We start from the raw sequence: 25,586 nt of genomic DNA, 5'->3' as shown, positions 1-25,586 counted from the left end.
CCTATAATCCCAGTTACTCGGGAGGCTGAGGCACGAGAATTGCTTGAACCCAGGAGATGGAGACTGCAGTGAGCCAAGATCATGCCATTGCACTATGGCCTGGAGAACAAGAGTGAAACTCTGTCTCAAAAAAAAAAAAAAAAAAAAAAGTCTTCTTACTGATGTGTCAGTTTCATAATTTCTATAGTTATCAATAAGTGCATACTACTTGTACTTTCTTTCACTGCCATTACCATCACCCTGGCACAGTAAAAACCACCTTAGAGCCAGTTTGGGCCTCCACCAACTGGAAGGGTATTTTGCCCCTGCATTTGGCAGTGTTGTTACTCTGGGCACCCAGGCCCTTTCCCTAAAGCCTGACTTAGCAAGTCTGGTAGGACTTCGGCATCTGCATCTTTCTCAAGGCTCCCTCCCCTTCCCCAGGAGATACTAATGTAGTGGTTGGTCCCTGGGCACCTAAGACTTAGCTCTTCCATTACAGAAAAGAACAGGTCCAAAAGGAATGAAAAGGGCTTTTACTTTCTTTTCTAAAACAAGTGATTTTTAAGGGTTTGTAGAAAAAACAAAGCAAAGCATAATTCTCCTCTTACTTCAAGCTAGTGTCTGATGAGAAAGTACCAGGGTAACCTCTGAAGAATCCTACCCCAACACCTTCTTTTCTTTTTCTTCTGCTGGAATGAACATCTAGGGGTGAGATATACTGCTCCCTACCCATCTGGGGACTTGTCTTCTTTATATTGTTGCATTCCTCAATCTTTGCATAAGGAAGAGAATGATTAATTCCTGTAGGTGAAAAGGAAAAGCTTCCCTCTTCCTACAGCCTCGCATGTTTCTCTTTTCTCACTGGTTGCCAGGAAGCTTGGAAATGCAGTGACGACTGTTCAGGCACATGTCTCTTCCTTGGGTCCTACCACAGTCATCTCCTCCAATATGCAGTGATGTTGACAGGCTTCGAGAAGGTGACTAGTGAGTTCTGAACGAGGTACCTCAAATCTAGCAAGTCCACAGTAAACAGGACCTATGATCATTTCTTAGGTTTTCTGATCTTCCCTTCTGCTTTATTTGTAACCATCTGGTTGTAAATGTTTTATTGTAGTTTGCCTCAATTGATTGTCCATTGTGGGAGTAGGTAGTGAAAAAAACATTAATAAAATTAGACTCACAGTTCTCTGCCTTACATTCCCTCCCGTAGTCTTCTGGTTTCTAGCTAAAAAACCAAGTCCTGAAGCACCTTGTGAAGACGAACTTTTTTCTTCTTAAAAAAAAAAAATAAAACAAATATACTGGCTTGGATTTCCTTCCCTTTTCTTACTTTCCCCCTTAAAAAAAAAAGTAGCAGCCACCGTGTGGACCCTTAAGATAGGCAGACAGTAGGCCACCTGGACCCATACTGGAGGGAAAAGACACTTGATACATAAGGGGTCAGAAAGAGGCCTGGTGGGCGAGCATGGCTTATTCAGTCCTGGGCTGCTGTGGGGTGTGATCCATTTTCAGTGGGGGATGAAAGTTCCCAGGCTCTCCCCAGAGCCCTCACAGTTCAGTCTTGACCTTGTGCATCAAATCTTTTTGATCAATCTTGTCTAGGTCCTGGTACCAGCGGTTGTAAGCCAGCAAGGCCACATTCTTGGCAGCCACGGCCATCACCTCCACGGAGCTGGCCGCCCACTCCAGGGCATTGAGGTAGAAGAGCTGGTCATGGAGTGCGAACCTCGGGAGCGTGGGGCGGGAGCCATAGAGGGGATGGGCCTGCCACTCAGCTGTCTGCACTGAGTAATAGGAACGGAAGAGGGTCTTTAGCTGGGTCCGAAAGAGTGGCTTGGGGGACTGGACTCGCCAAACAGCTGCCTCCTGGGGCTGCTTTCGCCGGAAGCTGGCAGAGATGTTGACAGGGCAGATGTTGTCCAGAGTGCAGAAGAAGCTGGGGAAATCTGTGGTAAGGATGTTCGCAAACGGGAAAAGCTTAGGGTCTGGGAAACCGAAGTAGGAAGAGTTGAGGTAGCCGTGGACCAAGGAGACGACGGTGGGCTGAAAAGAGCCTTGCAGGTCATCAATGGGCGGGCGGAAGCCTGCAAATGTTAAGTTGCTGCTGCTGTTGTCCAGGTGCAGGGGGGTGGCAATGACCACGATGTCATAGAAGTCAGAGCTGTTGCCTACCTCATTCTCATACGCCACCTGGTACAGGGCTTTCCCCTCTGGAAACAAAAGAGCACAAAAGTCAACTTTCCTTTGGCTTCTACCCACTGAACTCCCTACTGGGGCCCAGCATTGAGGTTCTACTCCGGGTGCAGCAGGGCTGTCTAGATGGTGGGTCCTGGCCTCTCCATGCTGATGCGGCTGCAGAGGAAGCAAGGGGCATGGAGTCAGGAGACTCAGTTTCTGCTCTGCTTCTGCCGCTGGCCAGCTGGGAGGCTTGGGCAAGGCTATCATTCAAAGTCCTCATTTGTCAACAGAAAAAGGCTGGGTTGATAGAAGTCTCAGTTTTCTGGCTCTGACATTTGAATTGGGAAAACAGCACCCTCTAGTGTCACCTGGCCGGGTTGGGGCTTCTCAATGCTTTTTCGGACATACTCCCCAGGGGGATCACAGACCAGAGCTGAGGTACAAAGGAGGCAGAAGTGTCTGTCCACTCGCTGAGAATGGCACACCTGCCCGCTCCTGCCCTGTCTACTCACCTGTGCTGTGCAGGGTCACGGAGGTCACTGTGGCATGGATCACATTGGCCTTGGTGAGCTTCAGCAAACCGGAACAAACCAGCTTATTGCCTCCTTCCACAGACCACAGGCTGCCTTGGGCCCCGGCTAGTGACATGGCTCCTGGGCAAAGCGGGAAGGGGGTGCTGACAGGTTGTCAGGGCCGTGGGGCGGGAGGGCTGGGGAGTCCAGTACTATTCGACTGTGCCTCCCTGTCAGAGCAAAACTCTCCCAACCATGGGCGTGGGGAGATGGCAAACATACAAGTAAGTACAACGAAGTGCACAACGCTATGGGGGGAAGACACTGTGCTCAATGAAAGAGCCAAATTCCACAGACCATATATTGTGAGGTCTATTCTATGCAGAACACCCAGACTAGGCAAATCCTCAGAAACAGCAGATCTGTAGCTGCCCAGGGCTGGGAGGCTGGTGGGTGTTGGGGAAGTGAGGGCTAAAGGGCAAGAGGTTTCTTTTTGGGATGATAAAAATGTCCTAAAATTGACTGTGGTGATGGTTTCAGAACTCCAAATGTGCTAAAAACCACTGAATTGTGCAATTTAAATGGGTGAATTATGTGGTATGTGAATTCTATATATCTCTACACAAAAATGTTGTGAAGGAGACACACAAGAAAGAGTGGGCAGAGAAGCCACACTGAGGGGACACTGAGGCAGGGCCTGAAGGCTGAGAAGGAGCCAGCATGTACAGAGCCAGATGAACAGTATCAAGGGTACAAGGGAGGTGCTTATTATTGTAAACCTTTGCATCCATTTAACAAAAATATCCCAAGTGTCTAGTATGACCTAGGCACTGTTCTGTGTTTGCAATGTATCAGGGAACAATAGACAAGCATTCCTGCTCTTGTGAAGCCTGCATTCTCCACTCTTGTGGTCTGTGCTAGCAGACACTGAGCTACACACAGGCCCAGCCACCCCAGTGAAGAGCTGGGAAGAGGAGGTGCTCTAACAGTGGCTCAAAGGCCTCAACAGGGCAGTTCTTGAAACCAAAGTGTAGAGAGCAGAGCATTATCTCAGCTCTAACATTTACACGCATGCAAGGGATTGAGGCAATTGGGAGTGGTAGAAACACACTGGACCTGTGATCTGAGCCTTGCTTTCACTGTCTGTGAAGTGGGGTGATACTATCTCCTGCCAATTCACGGCCAGTGCCAGAATCAGATAGGATGGGGCAGCAGAGTGCCTATGTAACTGTAATGAGCTGGATAAAGGCGAGGTTATCATGGGGACCCCCAGCCCATTCTGAGCACCTTGGGTGGAGGAGGGGCAGGTAGGCAGCTCAAGGGTTGGACGTTCACCTGCAAAGGCGGGCATCGCTGCTGACTGGCCATAGCTGGCCCGCAGGACAGCAGAAACGACGTCATCAATAAAGCGCTGCGTGACGCCCACCTGCAGCAGGGACTCGGCCACAGAGTGCTGGGTCATGTTGACAAAGGTGGACTCCCCCAGTGAGTAGAGCAGCTCCTCCACACCCGAGAAGGCATAGCCATGGGCCTGGTACTTATAGATCCTAGAAGACACATAGAACTGGAGTCCTTGCGCAGGAAGGCTTTTTGCCTGACCACCTGCCCCTGGGTCACAGTGCCTGGGAGACCCACCAGGAACCCATCACTTCCTCTACATGGAGCAGTGGGAGAGGAGGCTGGTTATGTTCCCTGGCACCTTTTCTCTGACTGTGGCAGGCCTGCCCCACCTAAAGGGAGTGTGGAGGTATGGAATCCTTCTAGGCCTGGCTTTACATCACAGCTATGCTGCAATAACAACTGTATCAATGCTCTGAGCTACTCCCTGCCTGAGGTCATAGTTCATAACCCTTTCTTCCCCCAGCTGGGACTGCCAGGCTGTGGGCTACGGCCCACCCCTGCTGACACATCTCCTTCTCCAACAGCATCGGCTGTGCCACAGCTTCTAGGACCCGATGGCACGTTGCAACTTCATGCCGATACTGTCACCTTCCCTGCCAGTCCAGCCTGTCCTCCCCTCTGGCTTGATCTGACAGGGCTCCCACTCACCCCCGGCTCATGTCCTGTCGCTCTATCAGTCATGCAATCTCACTAGCATGGATTGGAACCACTGATGAATTTCCTGACTGGGAGGCCTTTGAAATGTTGCCCATTCTAGGGCTTCTTTTGTAAATATGTTGAGTTTGGTTATCAACAGGACACCAGATGGAGTGTCCAGAAAGTAGAAATGTGGGTCTGGAAGTGAAGAGGAAACTAGGGCTGAGAGGGAGAAGTCATTTCCCATAAAACGCAGAAGTCAAGATTATTGGTCTGGATATAATTGACAAGGGAGAAACACATCAGAAAGAGAGGTATGGAAATAAGCTTCGGGTGACATCTGGAGAATATAAGGAAGAAGTGCTATAAGCAGCAGAGTTATAGAATGGGAAGGGAGTGGAGAAATGCCAGGAACCAGGGAAGGAGGGCACATGCCACACTTGAGTGTCTGACACTGAAGGGAGGCACACAGTGATAGGGTCTGGGGAGCAGCCCCTGCACCTTAGGCTGGAATCAGTGAGCACCTTCGGGAGATGACTTTGGGGAAAGGTGAAGTGACAGCTTGGTGAGTGAATGAACAGGGAGAGAACAGACCACTTGCCCTCCATATCTGGGACCAAAGGTGATGGGGAGGGGGCTGGAGCCCAAGGATAGGAGGAGTGGTGAAGAAAGGTGTTTATTCTAGATGGAAAAATGAGGACAACAAAATTTGCAAATGAGTGGTCCACAGGCTGCATCTGCTCTACAGATGTGTTTCATTTGGCTTACAAGATGAATTGGTTGCAAATGTTGAAAAACTGAAAGTTTTCACATACAACTCTGGATTTCTAGCTTCTTCTGAAAAGTGACTAGATCTAGCCACATGAGGTGGGCATTGTACACGGCTGGCTGCAGACGGCTGCCATGGAGGGCTGGCTGCCTCCTTCAGAGGGGGCCTTGTTCTGCTCTTTTCCACCTGCTGATTCAATGACTCACATCCCAGTTCAGCCCTTGTTAAGTGACTGAGTTTGCAACCCACGATTTTATTAGCATCAGTGTAGCAGAGGGTAAGAAAATGAGTGTCAGTGTGACAATATTAGGGAGACCATTACTGCACGAAACATGGCCATTCCTCACGCCAGGGGCTTGCTCTGAGCCTGCACTGAATTGTGCTGGTTCCATTCAGCAAGGACCTTTTCCTTTTTCACAATGTACAGTCAAGCTGGTTCCTCCCCCACCTCTTCTTGGTCCCCCTGGAACGCCATCCCCACAGCTCCACCAGCCCTACCTCATGAACTTCTCCATGACCTCCTCCACCCACATCTGCAGCCTCAGGAAGCTGATGCCGTAGTGCCACCAGAGGCGGAAGAGGTTCAGCAGGTACCAGTCGGTCTCCTCTAGCACGAAATGCTCCCCACCGAAGATGGCGCTCCTGCCCACCACCTCGCGCCGGTGCCTCAGCCCTGCAGAGACAAAGAGGAGCCCCTCAGGTTCCCTCCAAGACTTGGGGCCTTCTTGACGCAAATGGACTGCTCCATTAAAGGAAACGCAAACACTATGGTTTGTTCATTTGTGCTGCTTGTTTATAAACAGTAAACAGATGCACTGGGAAAATGTTTGGACTACCTAGTCAATAAAAACATGAAAATGAAAATAATGTGACATTTTACATTTTTTTCCCCCAAGAGGATCCACAAGTGAGGGAAATTCCGATTTTATCCCAGAATGTCCAGGGGCTGAGAGCCACTGGGCTTGTTCTGAGATGGTGGCCTTGGGCCCTGAGATTACACTGAAGTTATCCTAGCTCCTTACAGCCATCTTGCACTCTGCAACTTGACAGAGCAGTGGACTCCTAAATACAGATAGAGCTGTTATGACTTGTTCCTTCCCCACGCCCACATACTACACACACTGCTCTCCACTTTAATAGTACACTATATCTTGGAGATTGTCCTATATCTGGGCATAAAGACTTCCCCATTCTGACTGCTGAACAGCCTATTGTGTAGTTATACAATAATTTGTTTAACCCCAGGTCCTAGTGGATAGGCAGGATACTTTCAGCCTTCTGCTATTACAAACAATGCTGTAATGAATAACTTGGTATCTGTGCTACTGTGCACATCTGTAAGACCACCTGTAGCATCACTTCTGAGAAGTGGAGTTTCTGCATCAAACAGAATGTGTATTTGACAGATGCTGCTGGGTTTGAATCCCACCTTTCTTGCTGTAATGGCTTTAGCTTAAATCTATACATTTTCTGAGCCTCAGATGCCTTAAGAGGAGACATAACGCTCATCTTGCAGGTTGGTAGTGGGGATCTGAGGTAATGTCTACCTATCACCCAGAAGGTGCCCAGCAAGTACCAGCATGTGGAAGGTGATATAATCACGATTATTTAGAGGCAGTAAATTGACAGGGAAAGAAACCGGCCTAGGAGTCAAACCTGAGTTCTAATCCCGGCTCTGCAACTAACTCACTGTGTAACCTCAGGCAAGTTCCTTCCCCTCTCTTGTCTCTGTTGCTCCATCTGTAAAATGAGGAGATTGGGCCACATGACCTTCCGGCCTTGACAGTCTGGGAAGTCTGAGCAGGGCCCAGTGCTGTCACCAGCCCCAGGACGCTGGGCACTGGAGCCCCAGGACTGACCACTCACCCAGCAGCTTGACGAAGTCCTGCATGTGCAGGCTCAGGGAGTGGAAGGAGGCAGCCCCGCTCTCGTAGTGCTGCTTGTTGACTGAGATGGTGGCCAGGCGGCCACCCACGGTTCCCTTCTCATACACATCGATCTGCACCCGAGGTCCAAAGTGTTGCTGGAGGAAATGGGCCACGGCAGAGCCCCCGATCCCGGCCCCAACCACCGCTGTTAGCAGGCCCGGGAGGTAGGGAAGGAGAGAGACAGAACATGAGAGTAAGAGGCTGCAGTTCACACTGTATCCTCCTGCACTGGTGGTTCCCAGGTGCTTAAATTTCATAGGCTTATGACATTTCCAAAAGGAAATCTGCAGACTGAGTTGTCAGTAGAGCTATTAATAAGCAAAGGCAAACCTGAAAACTGCCACCTACTATACCTTCATTTCACAAAGAAAAAGGTATTTCAGTAGCAAAAGACCAGCAAAGAATACTGAAAGTCAGGATGACCAATTAAAGAGAATAAATTTAGTTTTATATAAAACTTACTACCTTGCTTCTAATTTTCTTATTTCACTATGAATCGTTAAAAGTTACTGACCAGTTCTGTTCAGTGATCAGTGTTTGGAAACCATGCCTTAATCCAGGGATTGGCAAACTACAGCCTGCAGGCCAAATTCAGGCAGATGTCTGTTTTTGCAACTAAAGTTTTATTGAAACACAGTCATGTTGCTCTCTCAATTACTGTCTATGACTGTTTTCATTTTAGGCAGAGCTGAGTAGCTGCAACAGAGACTTCATGGCCTGAAAAGCCTAAAATATTTACTCTCTGGCCATTTACAGAAAAAGCATACCAACTCCTGGTCTAGTCCAACCTATTATTGGACACTTAAATCATCTCTGTGTCTGTGTTTGTGAAGACTGGAATGCATCTGACAGACGTGGTGGTTCACACCTGTAATCAAAACACTTCGGAAGGCTGAGGCGGGGGCAGATCACCTGAAGTCGAGAGTTCGAGACCAGCCTGACCAACCCTGTCTCTACTAAAAATACAAAATTAGCTGGGCGTGGTGGCGCATGCCTGCAATTCCAGCTACTTGGGAGGCTGAGGCAGGAGACTTGCTTGAATCTGGGAGGCGGAGGTTGCAGTGAGCCAAGATCGTGCCATTGCACTCCAGCCTGGGCAACAAGAGCAAAACTCCCTCTAAAAAAAAAAAAAAAAAAAAGACTGAAATGTACCTTATGATGGATTGCTCATTACCCTATAGGACACTATACTCCAGTTTGAATTCTTGTTACAAAGTTTCAGCTTTTTTGGGTCTTATCATGCACTGTCTTTACTGTACCTCCTGCCTTCCTGTTATTTGCAAACTTGGTTTACATGCCATCAGTATTCTCATCCAAGTCACTGGTAAAAATGTTTCATGGGATAGTGCTTGGAGGTGCTGCTAGGAAACCACTGCCCGGACAGACATCAATCTTGTTTTTTTTTTTTTTGAAATAGGATCTGGCTCTGTTGCCCAGGCTGGAGTGCAGTGGCATATCGGCTCACTGCAAACCTCCAGGCTCCCAAGCAGCTGAGACTACAGGCACATGCCACCATGCCCAACATATTTTTTGTAGAGATGAGGTTTCACCATGTTGCTCAGGCTGGTCTTGAACCCCTGAGCTCAAGTGATCCTCCCGCCTTGGCCTCCCAAAGTTCTGGAATTACAGGCATTAAACACTGTGCCTGGCCTGACACTAATCATTAAACAGTCCTGTGAGAGAACTGTAAACTAGCTATGAAGCTACTGAACTGGACTACCACCCTACCTATAATTTTTGCCAACCATGTATCTGAAACACCACTTTCCTCTCATCAGACAGTCCGGAGGCCTTACCCAAAAAGAAAATGAAATAAATCTGGTGTAATTTGTCCTTTACTGGACCCATTTGGACCCAAAGAGTACCAGCTCCTGCCAGGAAGTCACAGGCAATCCTCAGACAGCACCAGGTTCTCTATGATCTGGCCTCTGCTTACTTATTCCACTTCCTGCCCTACCCTCCCAAGATGTCACCTTCTCGTCTGTCTAGGCTTCTCTTATTGTGGGTGCATAGCTTTGTTCTCTCATCCTGGGCCTTTGCCCAAGCTCTTCCCTTTGATAGGAGTGCCATCACCCTGTGTCTCACTGGCTTCAACAGCCCTCAGATGTCACCTATAACTTGGCTTGACTGACCCACCTGAGGGGAGTCAGGTGTTCCTCCTGCATATTCCCACAGCACACTCTGCTTAGCTGTACTGTAGTCAAGTTATTTAAGGACAGAGAGAGAGTGCATGGTCACTATGTCCCCAGATCCTGGCAGACAGTAGAGTTCATGAAGTATTTTTCCTGTGTTGAAAGAATAAACCACTTCCTCTCTCAGTACTTACAAAGCCACTTCCAAGACAGCACATAACCTTTTTATCTTAACCACTGTGCTCCCACCCCCTCCATGTGCAAAGAGTCCCAAATTACCCATTTTTTCAGAGAAACTGATATTAAGGCCTAGAAGCTGCCCAAGATCAGGAAGCAGAAGACACCACTTCATTGTGAACCAGCTCATTTAACACAACTGACACCCATTCTCTAATTCACAGTAAGATGTCCTGGGGCACAAAGAAAAATCCAATAAGCTTTTGCCCCCCAGCAGCCCAGCAAGGATTGGGCAGACAGACTCCTGCACACAAGGAGCTAGGACAACCCATGATGAAGTGCAACAGGGTTCCAGGGGGTCCTGAAGAGGAAGAGTGAATTCTGCCCCAGAGGGTGTGGGGACACAGGCTTCTCGGGGAAACAAGATTTCATGCAAGATGCTGGAGGACAATCAGCTTTGTCAGTGAGAGGACATGCACACTCTGCAAAGAGATCAGCATGAGAGGGGCAGCATGTGGAACTGTACGGGTGGGTTTAGAGGGTCCTGATGCCACATGGGGGTTTTCAGATTTGATCCTGCAGGAGCACAAGGATTAAGCCATCCTAACAGGAATCCGCATTCTTGTTGTGGGTAGAGTCCAAACCACCAAGGGTGAACAGAGGCTCCTGTCAGAGGGCTGAGGAAAATCTAGAAAGGTAAAGGGCAGGGTGGCATTGCCAACTGTCCCAAGCTCCATGTTGCCACAATTCTGCTGGGTGGAGGTCCTGCCCCTTCCCCAATGGTGAGAAATGTCTTGTCCTGTTGCCTGTTCCCAAGAAAACGGGGAGTGCCCTGCATATTCCCACAGCACACTCTGCTTACCCCTAGCCACACTGTAGTCAAAGGATTTAAGGACAGAGAGAGAACACATGGTCACTCATGGATACTGCCTGCCTAACTCTTCCACATCCTTCAAAGCCTGGCTCAAACTCCACCTTCTCCATGAGGGCCACTCTAGCCTCAGGATTCCCTTTTCTTGGCAAGCCCTTATCTCTCAGTCTCAAACTGGTTTCTGGCATGCTTCAGTCTTCTTAACCCTGTATGGCCTGGGCCGTGGTTCTGCTACACAAGAAGCTTTAGCACTGCACTGGACCCTGTAAGTCTGTGATGCTTCTATGAGATGTTCCAGGCACTCCTGCCAACTGGGGTGCATGGGGAGGGGCCTAGTGGAGTAGGGTCTTTGTCCTCCCACCCTGAAGCCCAGCATTTCTGTCTGCGGGAATATTATGTGTGAGGGCCTTGAAAATCTTCACGAGTCATGCAGTTAAAATGACAATCGTTGAGGGAGGGAAAAAAAAGCAACTGTAAACACATGAAACTCTAGTCAATGATATGCACGATGAAGTATTTAGTGAGGTGTCCTGATGTCTGCAATTTATTTGGAGATGCATCAAAATGTAGGATGGATTCGTGGGTGTCTAGAACAGTGCGTGATAGTTATGTGACACAGCAAGTATAGTAGCAGTTAATGGCAGAATGTAGGTGGTGGGTATACAGATGACCACTAGAAAATTCTTGCTGTACTTGTGAACATTTTCAAAATAAAGTATTGGGGAAACCACACGCACAATAAACAAAAAGACTGTTGCTAAAAGTTCCCCGTTCTGTCAGCAAATCTCCAGCAGACCTTGTGTTCTGTCTCTGTCAGGACTGTCTCCTATCGACCTGGGTCGGGGGGAGGCGGGGTTTGGCTTACATGTTACTTCCAGGAAGCCCTCCTGGGGCCGCAAAGGGTGAAGCGCCCCTCCTCTGCATGCACCGTACTTCCTCAGCTCAGCACGGACTTCCCTGTACTGTGAGGGCTCTTCCCCCAGCAGCAATTAGAGCACCACGTCTGCTACACAGAGAGCCCTCAACCAACCTCTGTGAAGGCCATCGCCCAGCCTCTCTGTCCTCTGTCACCCGAGGGCCTAGCAAACAGCCAGGTCCATGGCAGATGCTCAGCGACCCTGGACCTCCCTGTGAGATCCGCGGCCAGTCCTGCCTAGGCCTCTTTTCCGTCCTAGGTGGCCCTCTTCACATGCCATGCCCCGGCCCCATCAGGACCTTCCCTGCCGCGTCCCCTTCGGCGCCTCTCCTCCACCCAGCTCCTCTCCCGAGGACCCCTCCCTCACCCAGCTGCCCTCCGCTACCTCCACCTAGCTGAGAACTGAGAACCCTTTACCCGCCAGCCCTCCCCAAACGGGAACCCCACCACGTCCTTCCCGCACCGATTTTGCCCGGCGGGGCATCTCCGCCAGCAGCGACGGCGGCGAGGAGCGCGGTCAGCGCGGCGAGCAGCTGTACTGCGCGGGCCATGGCGGGCGGCGAGCAGGCAGCACGCTGGGTTCGGGCGCTCGCGGGTTGGCGCTCGCCTCTCGGCCCCGCCCCGGCGCCCCACTGGCAGTCCCGCCTTCCTGCCGCGCCAGACCCAGCCCCGCATTGGCCGAGCCGCCGTCCCTCTCCAGCACGAAGCCCTCATTAGCTCCATCTCTCTCGGGATAGGCTCTCTCATTGGCAGCTTCCTCGTTCAACCCCCTGCATGCGGGTTCCTTATTGGCTGGTTCATTCTTGCCCGGCGCAGGTGTGCGCGCCTCGGGTCCTCAGCATCAGGACCAGGGCCCAGCTGCCGGAGAGGGATGAAAGAGACAAAACTGAAGCTTTGAAGACCTCGGGTATGTACAGCCTCTGCATTATTAGCTATGTGTCTTCTCCGTGTCTCATTGTTTCCTCTTTTATAACACAGACGAAGAGTCCTGCTCCACCTTTCTAGCTGGGTGTAACCATCTTATGAGATAGGGGATATGAAGCCGTTTGCAGTGTTTCCAAGTGCTGGAAATTGCTGAACAAGCATGCAGCCAGGGTGGTAAGACGCTACCCTATTCATATGCTGACACAAGCCCTATGCTTTCGATACTGTCCTCCCCAGCTGTTATTTATGTGTTTGCAGTTTATATATAGTTAATATCTATTTCTGTTTCCTAAAAACCAGAAGGCGGGGAAGGGTTTCATCTACTCTCTTTTCAGAAAGGAGAAAAGGAGGGATGAACTCCCATTTTCATCCTCTAAGAAGACAAGAGCAGCAGCTCAGACTTGCTAGTTTATCACGCTGTGAAAAAACAGATTTCCTCTGACAGAAAATAAAGTTAGGGACGGGTTTCAGAATAAAGAAAATCTGGAGGCTAGGGGTGGCTCAAGCCTGTAATCCCAGCATTTTGGAAGGTCAGGCGGGAGGATCGCTTAGGCCAGAAGTTTGAGACCTGGCCTACAAAGTGAGACTCTGAGACCCCGTCTCTTAAAAAAGAAAAAAAAAAAATTAGCCAGGAGTGGTGGTGCACACCTGTAGTCCTAGCTATTCAGGAGGCAGAGGTGGGAGGCTTGAGACCAGGAGTTTGAGGTTAGTGTGCGATGATTGTGCCACTGCACTCCAGCCTGAGTGACAGAGTCCCCGTCTCTAAAAATAAATACATATATAAAAATAAATGAAATCCGTATTTACTCAGTGAGATTATGGCTAAAATAAGAAACTGGGCCGGGCACAGTGGGTCATGCCTGTAATCCCAGCACTTTGGGAGGCCGAGGTGGGCGGATCACTGGAGTTCAGGAGTTCAAGACCAGCCTGGCCATCATGGTGAAACCTCATCTCTAATAAAATGCAAAAATTAGCTGGCCTTGGTGGTGTGCGCCTGTAATCCCAGCTACTCGGGAGGCCAGAGCAGAAGAATCGCTTGAACCTGGGAGGTGGATGTTGCAGTGAGCCGAGATCGCACCACTGCACTCCAGCTTAGGCGACAGAGCGAGACTCCGACTCAAACAAAAACAAAAACAAACAAAATTGAAGGGATTCAGAGAATGGTGAAAGAGCTTATAGCTGGGGTTCTAAGTCAGCACTGCAACTTAACTTACTTGGGCCAAACTGGATTACTATTAGTAAACTGGTAGATGAATGAACATGCATTTGTCATAATCTTAAACTTTTTTGTTGGCAATGTTTGTATCAGGATGCAACACCTTTTAAGTTCATTTCCAAAGATTCAATACACTCCCTTAAACAGTTTTTAAAACAAGCACTCATTGACCACTGTGTGCCAAGTTCTCTTATGAACTTACTCTGATTCTTGTCATTTTTTTGCAGGGTAAATCATGTTAGTGTTCAAATTCATCTTCTTGTCTATACTTTGCTTGTAATTTTAGGGTCCTTTGTAATTCTTAAATCTAGAGCTGTTTTTTTCTGTTAGGAAGCCCCTCCAGCCCTACCAGCCCATTGACAGTGTGTGTGCTCATCAACGTTGTAAGAGAGGTTCGAAAGAGCTGATAAGGGGAAAAGTAAGTAGGCATAATTCTTGTGGCACAGAGGTGCCAGACTGGGAATGCAGTGGGGTGACTGTATCATTTTATCTGCTGTTGTGTAACAAACCATTAAAAAAATTTAGTGGCTTAAAGTAAGAGTCATCTATTTTGCTCACACTGCACCTTAGGCAGGACTCAGTGAGATCAGCTCATCTGTTCCATGTGGTATCATTTGGGGCTGCTCCACTGGGTGTGGGAGGATCCATCTTCAAGATAGCTCACTGGCTGGCAAGAGAGTGCTGGCTCAGCTGAAAGCTCAACCAGGGCCCTCAGTTCCATTCCACAGGCTACTTCAGCTTGCTCTTGGCATGATGGTTAAAAGGTTCCAAGGGTGAGCATCTCAAGACAGGAAGTGGGGATACCAGTTTTTTAAGATTTGGGTCCAGAAAATAGCAGTGTCACTTCCACTGTATTCTATTGGTCAAGCAATCACAAAGCTCCAAGGAGACTCAAGAATGGACATGGGCCCTCCTCAATAAAGGTGTCAAGAAATTCTGGAGCCATGTTTTAAAACCACAGTAAACTTGAGAGCATGGACAACATCTGAGTGGAGAGGAATAAGAATATACTCATTGACTAGCACTGGGAATATGGGACAAATGGTTTATGGAGCTACAGTGTATAGACAGGATTGGAAAGATAATGAAAACATAAGACCAAATCCCAGGGAAGGCTGGCCCAACAGAGGGCCATTCAGCCATGAGTCTAGGTATATGGAAGCTAGCTGAGAAGCAGAGGTAAAGACAAGGCCAGGCAGTCACAAGGTGGGAAGGACATGGGGAAGCTGAAGGTCAGAACAAGGCCAAGTGTCTATAATCTGGTTAGCAGAATAGTCAGTAATCCAGCAGTACAAGTGCAGTAGTCAAAGGAAATAAGACACCTAGAACCAAAAGGCGAACCCAAGAAAACAAGTCAATGCCAGAAAAAAAGGCAGAAATAGGGCTGGGCACGGTGGCTCACGCCTGTGATCCCAGCACTTTGAGAAGCTGAGGCAGGTGGATCTTCTGAGGTCAGGAGTTCGAGACCAGCCTGGCCAGTGTGGTGAAATCCTGTCTCTACTAAAAATACAAAACATTAGCCGGGTGTGATAGCAGGTGCCTGTAATCCCAGCTACTGGGGAGGCTGAGGCAGGAGAATCGCTTGAACCTGGGAGGCAGAGGCTGCACTGAGCCAAGATTGCGCCATTGTCCTTCAGCCTGGGCAACGAGCGAAACTCCATCTTAAAAACAAAAACAAAAAAAGGCAGAAATAAGAATCCAGATCTAAGAAATACATAGGAATCAGAAAGAGGCAAGTCAAGGAGGAATAAAACAGACAAGACTTCAACACGAAGGCAGGGTGGGGAAAGCCCACACTGCAACCACTTGGCTGTGCTGCTGTGAGATCTCAAGGTACCTCTCCAGAGAATCAGTGAGGCAGATGAGCAGTCATGAAGTGACCATAACGTTCCGTATACAGCATCAATAGGCAGACAAAGACTCTAAACACCTGAACTGCAGTTATTTCAATTCAGGTTTTATTAAAGTTGTTTCTGAATATTTTTTCTCAGTGATCCTTGTTCTGATGAATATTACATTTTATCCTTAGTTTTGCTCATTTGATTTTGCTTTAGTGTTTTAAGAAATTATTTATCAAATCCTTTGCCATGAATGAGAGCACCAAATAATGTATCAATACCCAACTGCCTGATTCCTTTATAGCAGTAAGAAAAGTCAGTAAAACATTTGTACAGTACAAGTACTAAAACATCAAGATCCCCTCTTCAAGTGAGAGTGAGCCAAAGCTTCCTTAGCATCATCTGCAAGCCAATGTCTTTTCACTATACCATTAAGATGAAAATAACTAAAAGCACTGACACAATTTTCTTGCTCTTTCCATCTAAAAATGTGGGTTTCTTGTGCTGTGGCTAATTTTTAAAAAACCAGAAAATGGAAGGAAAATAAGTCAGTGAATGATTAGCTTACAAGTTTTTTCTACTCATCATTAACCAGTCTTCCCTTTTCCCTAAAGTTTAGACAGCCATAAAAAGGCAGGAAAAACAATGTACATAATAAAAAAATAAAAATAAATATCTGAGAGCCTACTGTAGTAGGCATTTAACACATTTCACTTAATCTTCACAACGCTGTGAAAGAATTATTATAATCATTTTGCAAATAAAGAAACAGGCTCAGAAGGGTGAAATGACTGGTGCCTAAAGTCACGCAGGTGACTGAGCTGGGATTTAAGTTCAAGCCTATGCTCTAATATGCTGCTTAGGCTCCCCAAAGCCCTTCAACTTGAGATTCTTACTATTATAGCTTCATCTTCTAATTCTAAATTTATACTTTTAAGTCTGCAAAACTACTGAATAATAAAAGAACCTAAAATTATTCTCAATTTACTTGCCAAAATGGGAGGTATTAGAGTATTAGAAAATTCTTCTAGCCTGGGCAATATCGTGAGATCCCACCTGTAAAAAACAAACAAAAAACCAAAAAAAAAAAAAAACAAAACTAGCCAGGCGTGGTGGTGCACTTGCCTGTAGTCCTGGCTACCTGGTAGGCTGAGGTGGGAGGATCACTTGAGCTCGTTAGGTACAGACATCTCTTTAGGTAATCATAACATTCCATACCTAAAATGGTTGTTAATTGTAATTAATGTTAATGGTAATGATAGCTAGCAATAAAAAACACAGAGTAATTACAATCAGCTCATTTTCGTATTGTCACCATGTGTCAATCTCATAGAAAGGAAGGTAAAAAAGACAACTTCCTATTGTGAACCTTGATTGTTCATTAAATTTACAATATACACTTAGCGGAATGCCACAAGATGTTCTGGTTTTAAAAGCTTATCCACCAGTCTTTTGATTGCATTTTAAAAGTGCATATTTGTTTTTTAATGGTCTAAATCTGATGAAGATGGCAGGGCCCACAAGGAGATGGCTTTACTGATACATTTGTGTGCTATCTTAGAATTATCTATAATGTATAAGAGGATAACTTTTCACCACTCCAATGAATGCTATAGAGTTCCAGCGGAAAATGGATTTATTTTATGAGTAATAACTTCAATCTAAACCTATATAATCTAGACATCCAACAACATCTGATTGTCTGCTGGAGACTTAATTGCATGCCCATTAATCTTAAATAATTGACATTAATATCTAGTTGTTCTTTATTCATATTCTTACTGCAATTTAGTCAACAGAGATTATTTTCCTTGTGTCCAGTCCTAAAATGACTAGATTTTCATACTTCAGAAGCAGAAAGAGTGAGATTTGATCATTAAGGCTTCTTCCAATATTAAAATATCCATAATTGACTGCCTTCCTAAAATCTGACTGATGTATCATTCATTAAGTCATTTATTGGACAACTCTTTTACAGAACACCAGCTATAAGACTGAAAAAAAACCACATAGGCTCATTAATTCTAGGAGGTTAATATATAAAAGGTGAGCTCAATGTTTACACAAATGTGACTTAACAGATACAAAGAATAGGAAATAAAGCTTGTCAGTATAACGGAGGTAGTGATTTGTGAGTACGAACTTTAAAAAAAAAAAAAAAAAACTTTGTGGGCGCAGTGGTGAATGCCTGTAGTCCTAGCTACTTGGCAGGCTGAGGCAGCACTGCTTGGGCCCAGGAGTTGGAGGTCAGCCTGGGCAACACAGGAAAAAAAAAAATTGCTAAGAGGAGAGAAGAATACTTACGTTAAGTGTTCTTATCACAAAAAATAACATAAACAGAGCCAGAGGAAACTTAAAAAAAAAAAAAATCAGCATAACTATTAATAAATGAAATGAGAAATCATGGGAACCTAACACTTTTGTACTGATCACCACCTCCCATCATTCAGTAAAGGATTATAAGGCAAAACTGACAAAGGGGAAGAGGAATAAGGGCTGGTGGAGTTAAGTTGTAGGTAAATTACCCAAATAGAGCCATCTGGGTCATTAGCTGTTAGTGCTGCCTCAATTTGCCTGAAATGATTATATGACAGAGAGGCTGAAAATAATTTGAAGATAACCCAGAGCAAAGAGAGCACAAGGCTTTTTGGCCATTCTTGCTTGAAAGGGTCCTGGGTATCTCAAATTTCAATGTTCCTTGCCTTCCAAGTCTCACCTAGACCTTTAGCCCCTGCAAATGGGGATGAGAAAAGGGTGGGGTATGGGACAATGATGTGAGCATAAAGCCTATCTAGCTGGGATTACAAGAACAAAAGATGGCTAAAAGGAAAAAACAAAACAAAAGTCCTGAAAATCTATGTGTATAAAAATCAATCCAAATGATCTAAATTTATACAACCATGAAGTTTTATCTTCTACGTACCCAAATGTTGAACCAATCCCCACCATCTCCTTTTTCCACAAAATACACAATACTATACAATTCCTATTATAGGGACCGCTAGGAAGAAACACGTAGTTGAAAACACCTAGTTAAAAGGATTTTGGATTCAAATTTATCACAGTACCAATTTTCCTAAACATGTTTTGATAAAGGCCATCGGAACACTTGTCACACTGTTCAAATGCCCAATGGTAAGACTTCTGATGAGACCAAACAGGTCACATTAAATCAATAGAATATCTTAGAAATAAAGCCAATATGACTAAATCCAAAATAGATCACATGAAGTACCTCATGTACAATACAAACCTAGTTTAATAAATAAAAGAAACATAGGTGACTGCGCTCTGGGAGAACATCCAGTTCCTGATGGCCTCTTCACAGTCTTCTCTGAGACTCCACTGCCACTTCCACTCGGGCAAGCCTAATGGTGCGGCCATGAAGTTTGTAGCCATCTTGTCTTACTAATGCCACGGTGCCAGGCTGCACCCCAACACCAGCTGGCACATGACAGATGAGTTCATGCTCATGGGGGTCATATTTGTCACCAATGGGTGTCAGCTTCTCCAGGCCATGCTTGGCAAACACACTTTTCAGCTTTGCTTCTAAAAGCAACAGCCCTCGGAAGACCTTCTCCAGCGTGAGCTTTTGGTTCTCAGGCTCTGATTCTTCAGAAATGCACTCTGTAGTCTTCTCCAAAATGTCAGCTACCTCCACCAAGTCCTTGCAGAAACTCTGGATTCCTGCAGAGAAGCCAGATATTTTTATTGTTTGTGAGGAAATCACTCTGCCCTTGGGCATAGAGTTTGGGTAAGGCCTAAACAGATGACTAGTATGCCGAGTAGTCCAGCAAGTGGAAAGGCTGCCACACAGGACTCAGAGATCATCACTCATTACCACCCCAACCCAACTGACAAGTCAGTGTCTCTCTCAGAAGGCATATATGACTAGGAACCTGACTAGGAAATGAAAAAGACAGAACCCAAGAACTAGGTAAGACTATATACAACAGGCTTAAGCCTGTCCTTTAAAAACAACTACTTTTATATTTATGTATCATGAATATATATAATATATATATATTTATGTATCATGAATATATATAATATATATATATTATGTATCATGATATATATAATATATATTTATGTATCATGAATATATATAATATATATTTATGTATCATGAATATATATAATATATATATTTATGTATCATGAATATATATAATATATATATTATGTATCATGAATATATATAATATATATATTATGTATCATGAATATATAATATATATATTTATGTATCATGAATATATATAATATATATATATTTATGTATCATGAAATTTTGTTGCTATTTGCTTGTATTACGTACATTTTGAAAATTCCTGCCTGTCCCAGTTGTGCTAAGGCATACATTCTCAACAGGAACAAGACATTAATATTTCATGAGAAGGGCAATAACAATAAAAAAAGAAAGTCAACACTATGCTAAGGGTTGTCATGAATGGTTTATTCTTGAGGACTGGCTAAATAGGAATGCGAAAGTTAAGACATAGCCATAGATGAGGTAAGTTGGCTACGAAGTTGCTGGAGATGGACCACAAAACTTGTCTGATTTTTAAAAAGAGTCATATGAACTGTTATAAGACAAAAGTAAATTCAGTTGTTGAGAAATCCCATTCCTCTCAATTCTAAACTTGATTTTTCTTATGGAAATGAGGACAAGAAATGTCATCATTAGAGAGGTCTATGACACAATACCAAAGCTCCAGTGGGGGCTGGTGAGAGGCAAGGACTTTGTTAATCTGACTTTAATCCAGGGACAGGCTTAAGGTTCTGTGGCAAAACAGGTAGCTACCTTGAAATCAAGGACTTTTTTTTTTTTTTGAGACTGAGTCTCACTCTGTTGACCAGGCTGGAGCGTAGGGGCATGATCCTGGCTTACTGCAACCTCTGCCTCCTGGGTTCAAGGGATTCTCATGCCTCAGCCTCCAGAGTAGCTGGGATTACAGGCGACCACCACCATGCCCAGCTAATGTTTATATTTTCAGTAGAGACAAGGTGTTGTCATGTTGGCTGCACTGGTCTCGAATCCTGATCTCATGTGATCTAACAGCCTCAGACTCTCAAAGTGCTGGGATTACAGGCATAAGCCACTGTACACAGCCAAAGACATTTTTATTGTAAATAAATCTCTCACCAAATATCTTGGCGTCTTCCACACATCTCTGGGTTCGCCTCCTTATGTTTTCACAATCAGCTACAGCTCTCTGGTATCTCAACTGAACATCAAAAGCAAAATCAAAAGGATGAGAAAACAAATGCTTATTGGTGGAAGAGAATGTTTTTGCTTACTTTACAAATTTCACCCTTCTGATAGGCTTTTATAAAACAAACTAGGAGTTATAGAAATTTTAGATCAGCTACTCCAAATCCCCAGTCAAAGCAGAAATCCACTCGTTAGCAGCACTGCTAGGTAGTCCTTTAGCCTGGTAGTTCAAACTCCTAATGGTTTTAAGTTCATTATCTTGAGAAAAAGCTGTCTTTTTCACATTCAGCCAACACTACCAACCTCCAACTTCCTTTCATTGACTTGAACTTAAGGATAACTGATAATAAGTTTTCAAAGTATGTCATCTAGGCAGGGCATGGTGGCTCATGCCTGTAATCCCAGCACTTTGGGAGGCCGAGGTGGGCGAATCACCTGAGGTCAAGAGTTTGAGACCAGCCTGGCCAACATGGTGAAACCCTGTCTCTACTAAAAATACAAAAATTAGCCTGGTATGATGGCAGGCGCCTGTAATTCCGGATATTTGGGAGGCTGAGGCAGAAGCAGCATTTGAACCTGGGAGGCGGAGGCTGCAGTGAGCCAAGATTGCGCCATTGTACTCCAGCCTGGGCAAGAAGAGTGAAACTACGTCTCATTAAAAAAAAAAAAAAGTATGTCATCTATTTGGAGGCAGTTACTTCCACCCTCTTTAGTCGTTTTCTCTCTCATTCTTAATGCAATTCTTGGTTCTTTTAACTGCTGTCATAAGGTATGCTTTCCAGCCTCCTTACCATTCTATCTAGGTGGTTTTGCTTTGGAATTCCTCTGGTTTATCTATCTCCCTCTAAGTGTGTCTATCAACCCAGGACTGGGTCCAGTATGCCAGACGTGGTCTCATCAGCAAAGAACAATGGTCAGTGACCTCACTCATTCAACATATACTTATTGTCTACTATATTCCAGGCACTGTACACCTCCTTTAATCTGCCAAAACATCAGATATCTAAGTGCTGTGACATAACAGGAAGCTGAAAAGAGATGACTATCTTTTAGCCAGTGGTGTTTTTGAACTACTACAGTTTTTTTCTGCCCAGTATACCTAGCAAGGAGTGGAGGAGGGATGAGGGGTAGCAGATAAAGAGCCAATTAGGGAAAACTTCATTTTAAAAACTGACATGAAAAACTTTATGTGGACATTTAAATTAGAGAGACAATATGAAGAACAAATATAAAATCAACTCACTGTTAAATCCTGTACTTCTTTCTCCAGTTTAATAGCTTTTACCCTTAAGGCTCGTTCAGCAAGAGAGGGCCCAAGCTCATCAGGAGGGTCCTCAGAACGGCAGTCCTCACCAGCAGTTCTTTGGGTGGCAGTGCTGAATGGAAGTGACCATCCCCTGTAACAGGAAGGAGGTGGTGCATAATGAAGAAATGCCATCATAAGCCAAAATTACAACCAAGTTTAGAGACCAGAGATCTTCCCAGATTGAATCTCTGGAGAAAGTGTTTTCAGTTATAGTAACAAATGAACACTTACGAAGTCCTTACCATGTACCAGACACTGTTTTACTTGAGTCATCTTTTCCTCTCACAACAATATGTGGATAAGTCCTATCATTATCCCTATTTTACAGATGAGAAAACTGATGCTGAGAGGCTTACGGCATAATGGCCTACTCAAGATCACATAGCTGGTATTCTGCTGGGTTAGGACACTAAGCACCAGGCAGCAGAAATAGCCAGAACTGGGTATACAAAAGTCAGCATAAGGAAACCAAATGCTAATAACCAGAACCAGAGGAACATTATCAGAAGTGGGCATTCAACAAGTCATATAGTTCTGGTTCAACCTTCCATCTTACAGATGGGGGAAATTTAGTCCAGTAAAGGGACCTTATCAAACTGGAGTTAGGCTTAGAATTCTAAGCCTTCCTCACCACAAGCTGTAAGGCTTTTAGGAGAACCTGTGCTGAGAAAGGAATTCCCACCTATATATAAGATCAAGTCAATGAAATACTTACAATACTATGTTACTGCCAGTGAACTATAGACACAGGTGAAAATAGATCTTTGCATTCAACTAGTTATGTAATCTAGAATTTTGTACAACTAAACTGTTTTGACATTTAGTTCAGTTTACACAGGAAGAGATTCAGACTAGAGGCTAGTTTACAGCAAATCTTGGACTGTGGAAGTCCTGACTGCCAGTTCAAGGAAGTTTCCATTGCACCTCCTGGATCTTCGTAATTTGACTTTAAGTAAAATTATCCTGAAAATCAATCTGTGAGTACAAGAGTTCTTTAAAACAATTTATATGGACTGGCATATATTATAGAGTGGTCCTTGAGGAGATGGCTGAGCAAAGGCTTAAAGAGGGTAAAAGAGTCAGCTTTAAAAAAGGGAAGAGCATCCTGGGTAGAGCAAATTTAAAGGTGTAGGCAAGAGGACTTGTATCTTCCTGACTTTCCAAGCTGATCTTAAATTCAATTATTATAATCTGGTGTGTGATTTTACAGACAGTTCCACGTTCTGGGGTCAGAAAATATGGTCACTATAGATCTGGGGATAATTGCACACGGGGAAACACCTCCTTCTCCCTAAAAAACCACATTTATCCACTTGAACAAGCAGGTCAAAATATTCTCAGGGCCAGTTCAAAGGGAAAATGGCCAAAGCTTAGACCAAGAAATAGGGGTGGGGAGTTGTGGCCAATCTCAGTTCCTGCTGCTTCAGAATTGGAGTAGGGAGACAGCTTATCAGAAGGAACCATTTTTCTTCTGGTCATTTCCTTACATCACCAACAAGCTGCCAAAAAGACTTGAGAACGGTAAACAAAACCAAGTCCCGAAACCCTGAATGCAACCTCTTACTTAGGTGCTAGGGTAGGATGTTGGGTCAGGTGTGTTAAGATAAAAACGGTGACATATATAGTTAAGCACATTTACCAGATTCTCCCGTAGCTTACTTTACTATTCAGAGGTCCAACCCTACCTCGTACTCAACCATTTTTATTCTCTTTCCCAGGAAGAAACGGTGTAGAGGCAATAGTCTCTGAGAAAATTAATTAACATCGCTCATTAAATAAGAGCGCCGATTCTAACGCCCTGGTTTCCAGCCCGGGTTTCACCACTTCCCAAATATTTAAGTTTGGAAAAGTTATTCAACTTTTCTAAACCTCAGTCTCCTCTATTACTAAACAGGGAATAATACAAAGAACCACCCATAAATCTGCAGTCGGCCTCGTAAGCGACCAATAAAAGCTGCCGATGAATAAAGGCAGCAAATGGAACTTGTCTCCCGAAGGCTGATGCAATGGCCGTTTGGAGAAACCAAGTTCAGCGGCCTCCTTTTACTGACAGGTACAACGGTGCCCGGATAACGGAGAAAGGACTGGCCTAAGGTCACGCGGAGTGAGGGGAGAGAACCCAAATCTACTCACTGGTACTACAGGCTGGGAGAAGAGGCCGGGAGAGAGGTACAGCCCTCCCTTGGGGGCTTAAGAGACTTCTCACCTTCCAGGCCATACATGACCTCGGATCTCCCCACCTTCCTCGGCCTAAGAAAGAGGTGCGGCTGGGGGCCTCAGTTTCCCGGTCTGTAAAATGGGGCCGTGAGTGCATGGTCGTAGAGGCCGAGAGGCTTGGTCCCCTCGACTACGTTCAGGTAACTCTCGCTCTCCAGCCCACAATCACCCGGGCTGGCTCGCTAGCCCCGCAGAGTCCTCACGCTACCGACCCCCCGCCTGCAATGCTTACTTGCTCTCCCACGCGGCAGTCGAGGCCAGTAGGCGCTGCACCCGCAGCCGGCCCGCCCACAGCGACCTCACGGCCATGTTCCCGACTTTGGCTGAGGGAGGCAGCGCACGCGCACTTGCTGCGAGTGAAGAGATGCTCCCGCTTAAAAACCAGCCTTTGCGGGCGTTTCCCTCTCAGGGCTTCCGGACAGGAACGCTATACTTCCGTTTGCCCTGTGGCCCGCGCAGTTCCCCATCCGGTCGTTCGGAGCTATCGCAACACTTCCGGCTCTCAGTGTGTTTCGCGAGTAGGCCGGGTCCTAGTGGTAACTGCAGAGGCTCCGTGCTGGGCGCAGGGTCGGCGGCAAACAAAGCAGATCATAGCTGTGTCCGCATGGAGCTTACTTGATGTTATGAGCGATAAACAGATACAAGCGGGATGTAAAGTCAGAATATGAGCGGTGTTTAAAGGTGAGGGGCAGGTGTTGCGGAAGCCTGGAATAGAAATCTGGCCGTGTGGGAAGTTTTCCCAGAGGAAGCGGGTATTTGAGCTGAGCTGAAGAAAGGATTCAGGCAGAGGGAAACATCTGCAGAAGCCCAATAAAGAGAGAAGAGTATTGCATGCAAGGGACTGAAATATACAGAGGCGGGAGGGCAACAGGACTAGTTGTTAGGTAGGGCTAGATCACGTGAACGGTTTAAAACATTGCAGCCTGAACCATTGCCTATCACTCCTCCCAGCTTTTTTCTCGAATGCCCTTCTTATCGACTTGTTTTTTAAATAGTGTGTATTTTCTCATTTCCTCTCATTAAAATATAAGCTCTTTTAAGGCAGAGATATTGTCTATTTATTCCCATTGAGCAGTGCCCTAATTAGGTGTTCAAAATTATTTTTTTTTGAGATGGAGTCTCTTATCACCCAGGCTGGAGTGCAGTGGCACAATCTCGGCTCGCTGCAACTTCCGCCTCCCAGGTTCAAGGAATTCTCCTGCCTCAGCCTCCTATGTAGCTGGGATTACAGGCGCCCACCACCATGCGTGGCTAATTTTTGTATTTTTAGTAGAGACGAGGTTTCACCATGTTGGACAGGCTGGGCTTGAACTCATGTCCTCAGGTGATCCGCCTTCCTCAGCCTTCCAAAGTGCTGGGATGACA

General features: G+C 45.7%; 2 protein-coding genes across 4 annotated transcripts; both read right to left on the bottom strand.

The window, feature by feature from the left end:
• Window positions 1–499: 499 nt before the first annotated feature.
• PCYOX1L (prenylcysteine oxidase 1 like) lies at window positions 500–12,130 on the bottom strand. 3 transcript variants are annotated; one of them, XM_033180529.1, is made up of 6 exons: window positions 11,966–12,130; window positions 7,345–7,551; window positions 5,977–6,151; window positions 4,008–4,219; window positions 2,673–2,813; window positions 500–2,192 (listed from the first exon to the last, which is right to left on the bottom strand). In XM_033180529.1, exons 1-6 carry the CDS (start codon window positions 12,051–12,053, stop codon window positions 1,531–1,533), a joined length of 1,485 nt encoding a protein of 494 aa, XP_033036420.1. In that variant the 5' UTR covers window positions 12,054–12,130; the 3' UTR covers window positions 500–1,530. The 3 variants fall into 3 exon arrangements, with proteins under 3 accessions (XP_033036420.1, XP_033036421.1, XP_033036418.1); XM_033180530.1 differs by lacking the exon at window positions 7,345–7,551; XM_033180527.1 differs by lacking the exon at window positions 11,966–12,130 and having other exon boundaries at window positions 7,345–8,380.
• A 3,448-nt stretch (window positions 12,131–15,578) lies between these two features.
• Window positions 15,579–24,666, bottom strand: GRPEL2 (GrpE like 2, mitochondrial). The gene is made up of 4 exons (XM_033180526.1): window positions 24,454–24,666; window positions 21,942–22,095; window positions 20,630–20,711; window positions 15,579–19,167 (listed from the first exon to the last, which is right to left on the bottom strand). The coding sequence occupies exons 1-4, from the start codon at window positions 24,528–24,530 to the stop codon at window positions 18,803–18,805; spliced, it is 678 nt and encodes a 225-aa protein (XP_033036417.1). The 5' UTR covers window positions 24,531–24,666; the 3' UTR covers window positions 15,579–18,802.
• Window positions 24,667–25,586: the final 920 nt, after the last annotated feature.

This window comes from Trachypithecus francoisi, unplaced genomic scaffold (assembly GCF_009764315.1).
Source record: "Trachypithecus francoisi isolate TF-2019V2 unplaced genomic scaffold, Tfra_2.0 Lachesis_group2, whole genome shotgun sequence".
In the NCBI taxonomy this organism is placed as follows: Eukaryota; Metazoa; Chordata; class Mammalia; order Primates; family Cercopithecidae; genus Trachypithecus; species Trachypithecus francoisi.
Note: the sequence above shows the minus strand (reverse complement) of the source record. Positions and strands in the feature narration are given on the sequence as shown.

What these genes read in the sequence shown, in the direction of transcription:
- GRPEL2 (XM_033180526.1), bottom strand. Translation starts at nt 24,530, where the DNA reads ATGGCCGTGAGGTCGCTGTGGGCGGGCCGGCTGCGGGTGCAGCGCCTA. An exon ending in AAGAAGTACAGGATTTAACA is followed by an intron (nt 20,712 to 21,941) that starts GTGAGTTGATTT and finishes TTTGATGTTCAG; the next exon opens with TTGAGATACCAGAGAGCTGT. An exon ending in GGAAGACGCCAAGATATTTG is followed by an intron (nt 19,168 to 20,629) that starts GTGAGAGATTTA and finishes GCTTCTCTGCAG; the next exon opens with GAATCCAGAGTTTCTGCAAG.
- PCYOX1L (XM_033180527.1), bottom strand. Translation starts at nt 7,663, where the DNA reads ATGAAATTTAAGCACCTGGGAACCACCAGTGCAGGAGGATACAGTGTG. An exon ending in GTCATGGAGAAGTTCATGAG is followed by an intron (nt 4,220 to 5,976) that starts GTAGGGCTGGTG and finishes TGTGTCTTCTAG; the next exon opens with GATCTATAAGTACCAGGCCC. An exon ending in CGTGACCCTGCACAGCACAG is followed by an intron (nt 2,193 to 2,672) that starts GTGAGTAGACAG and finishes TTTTGTTTCCAG; the next exon opens with AGGGGAAAGCCCTGTACCAG.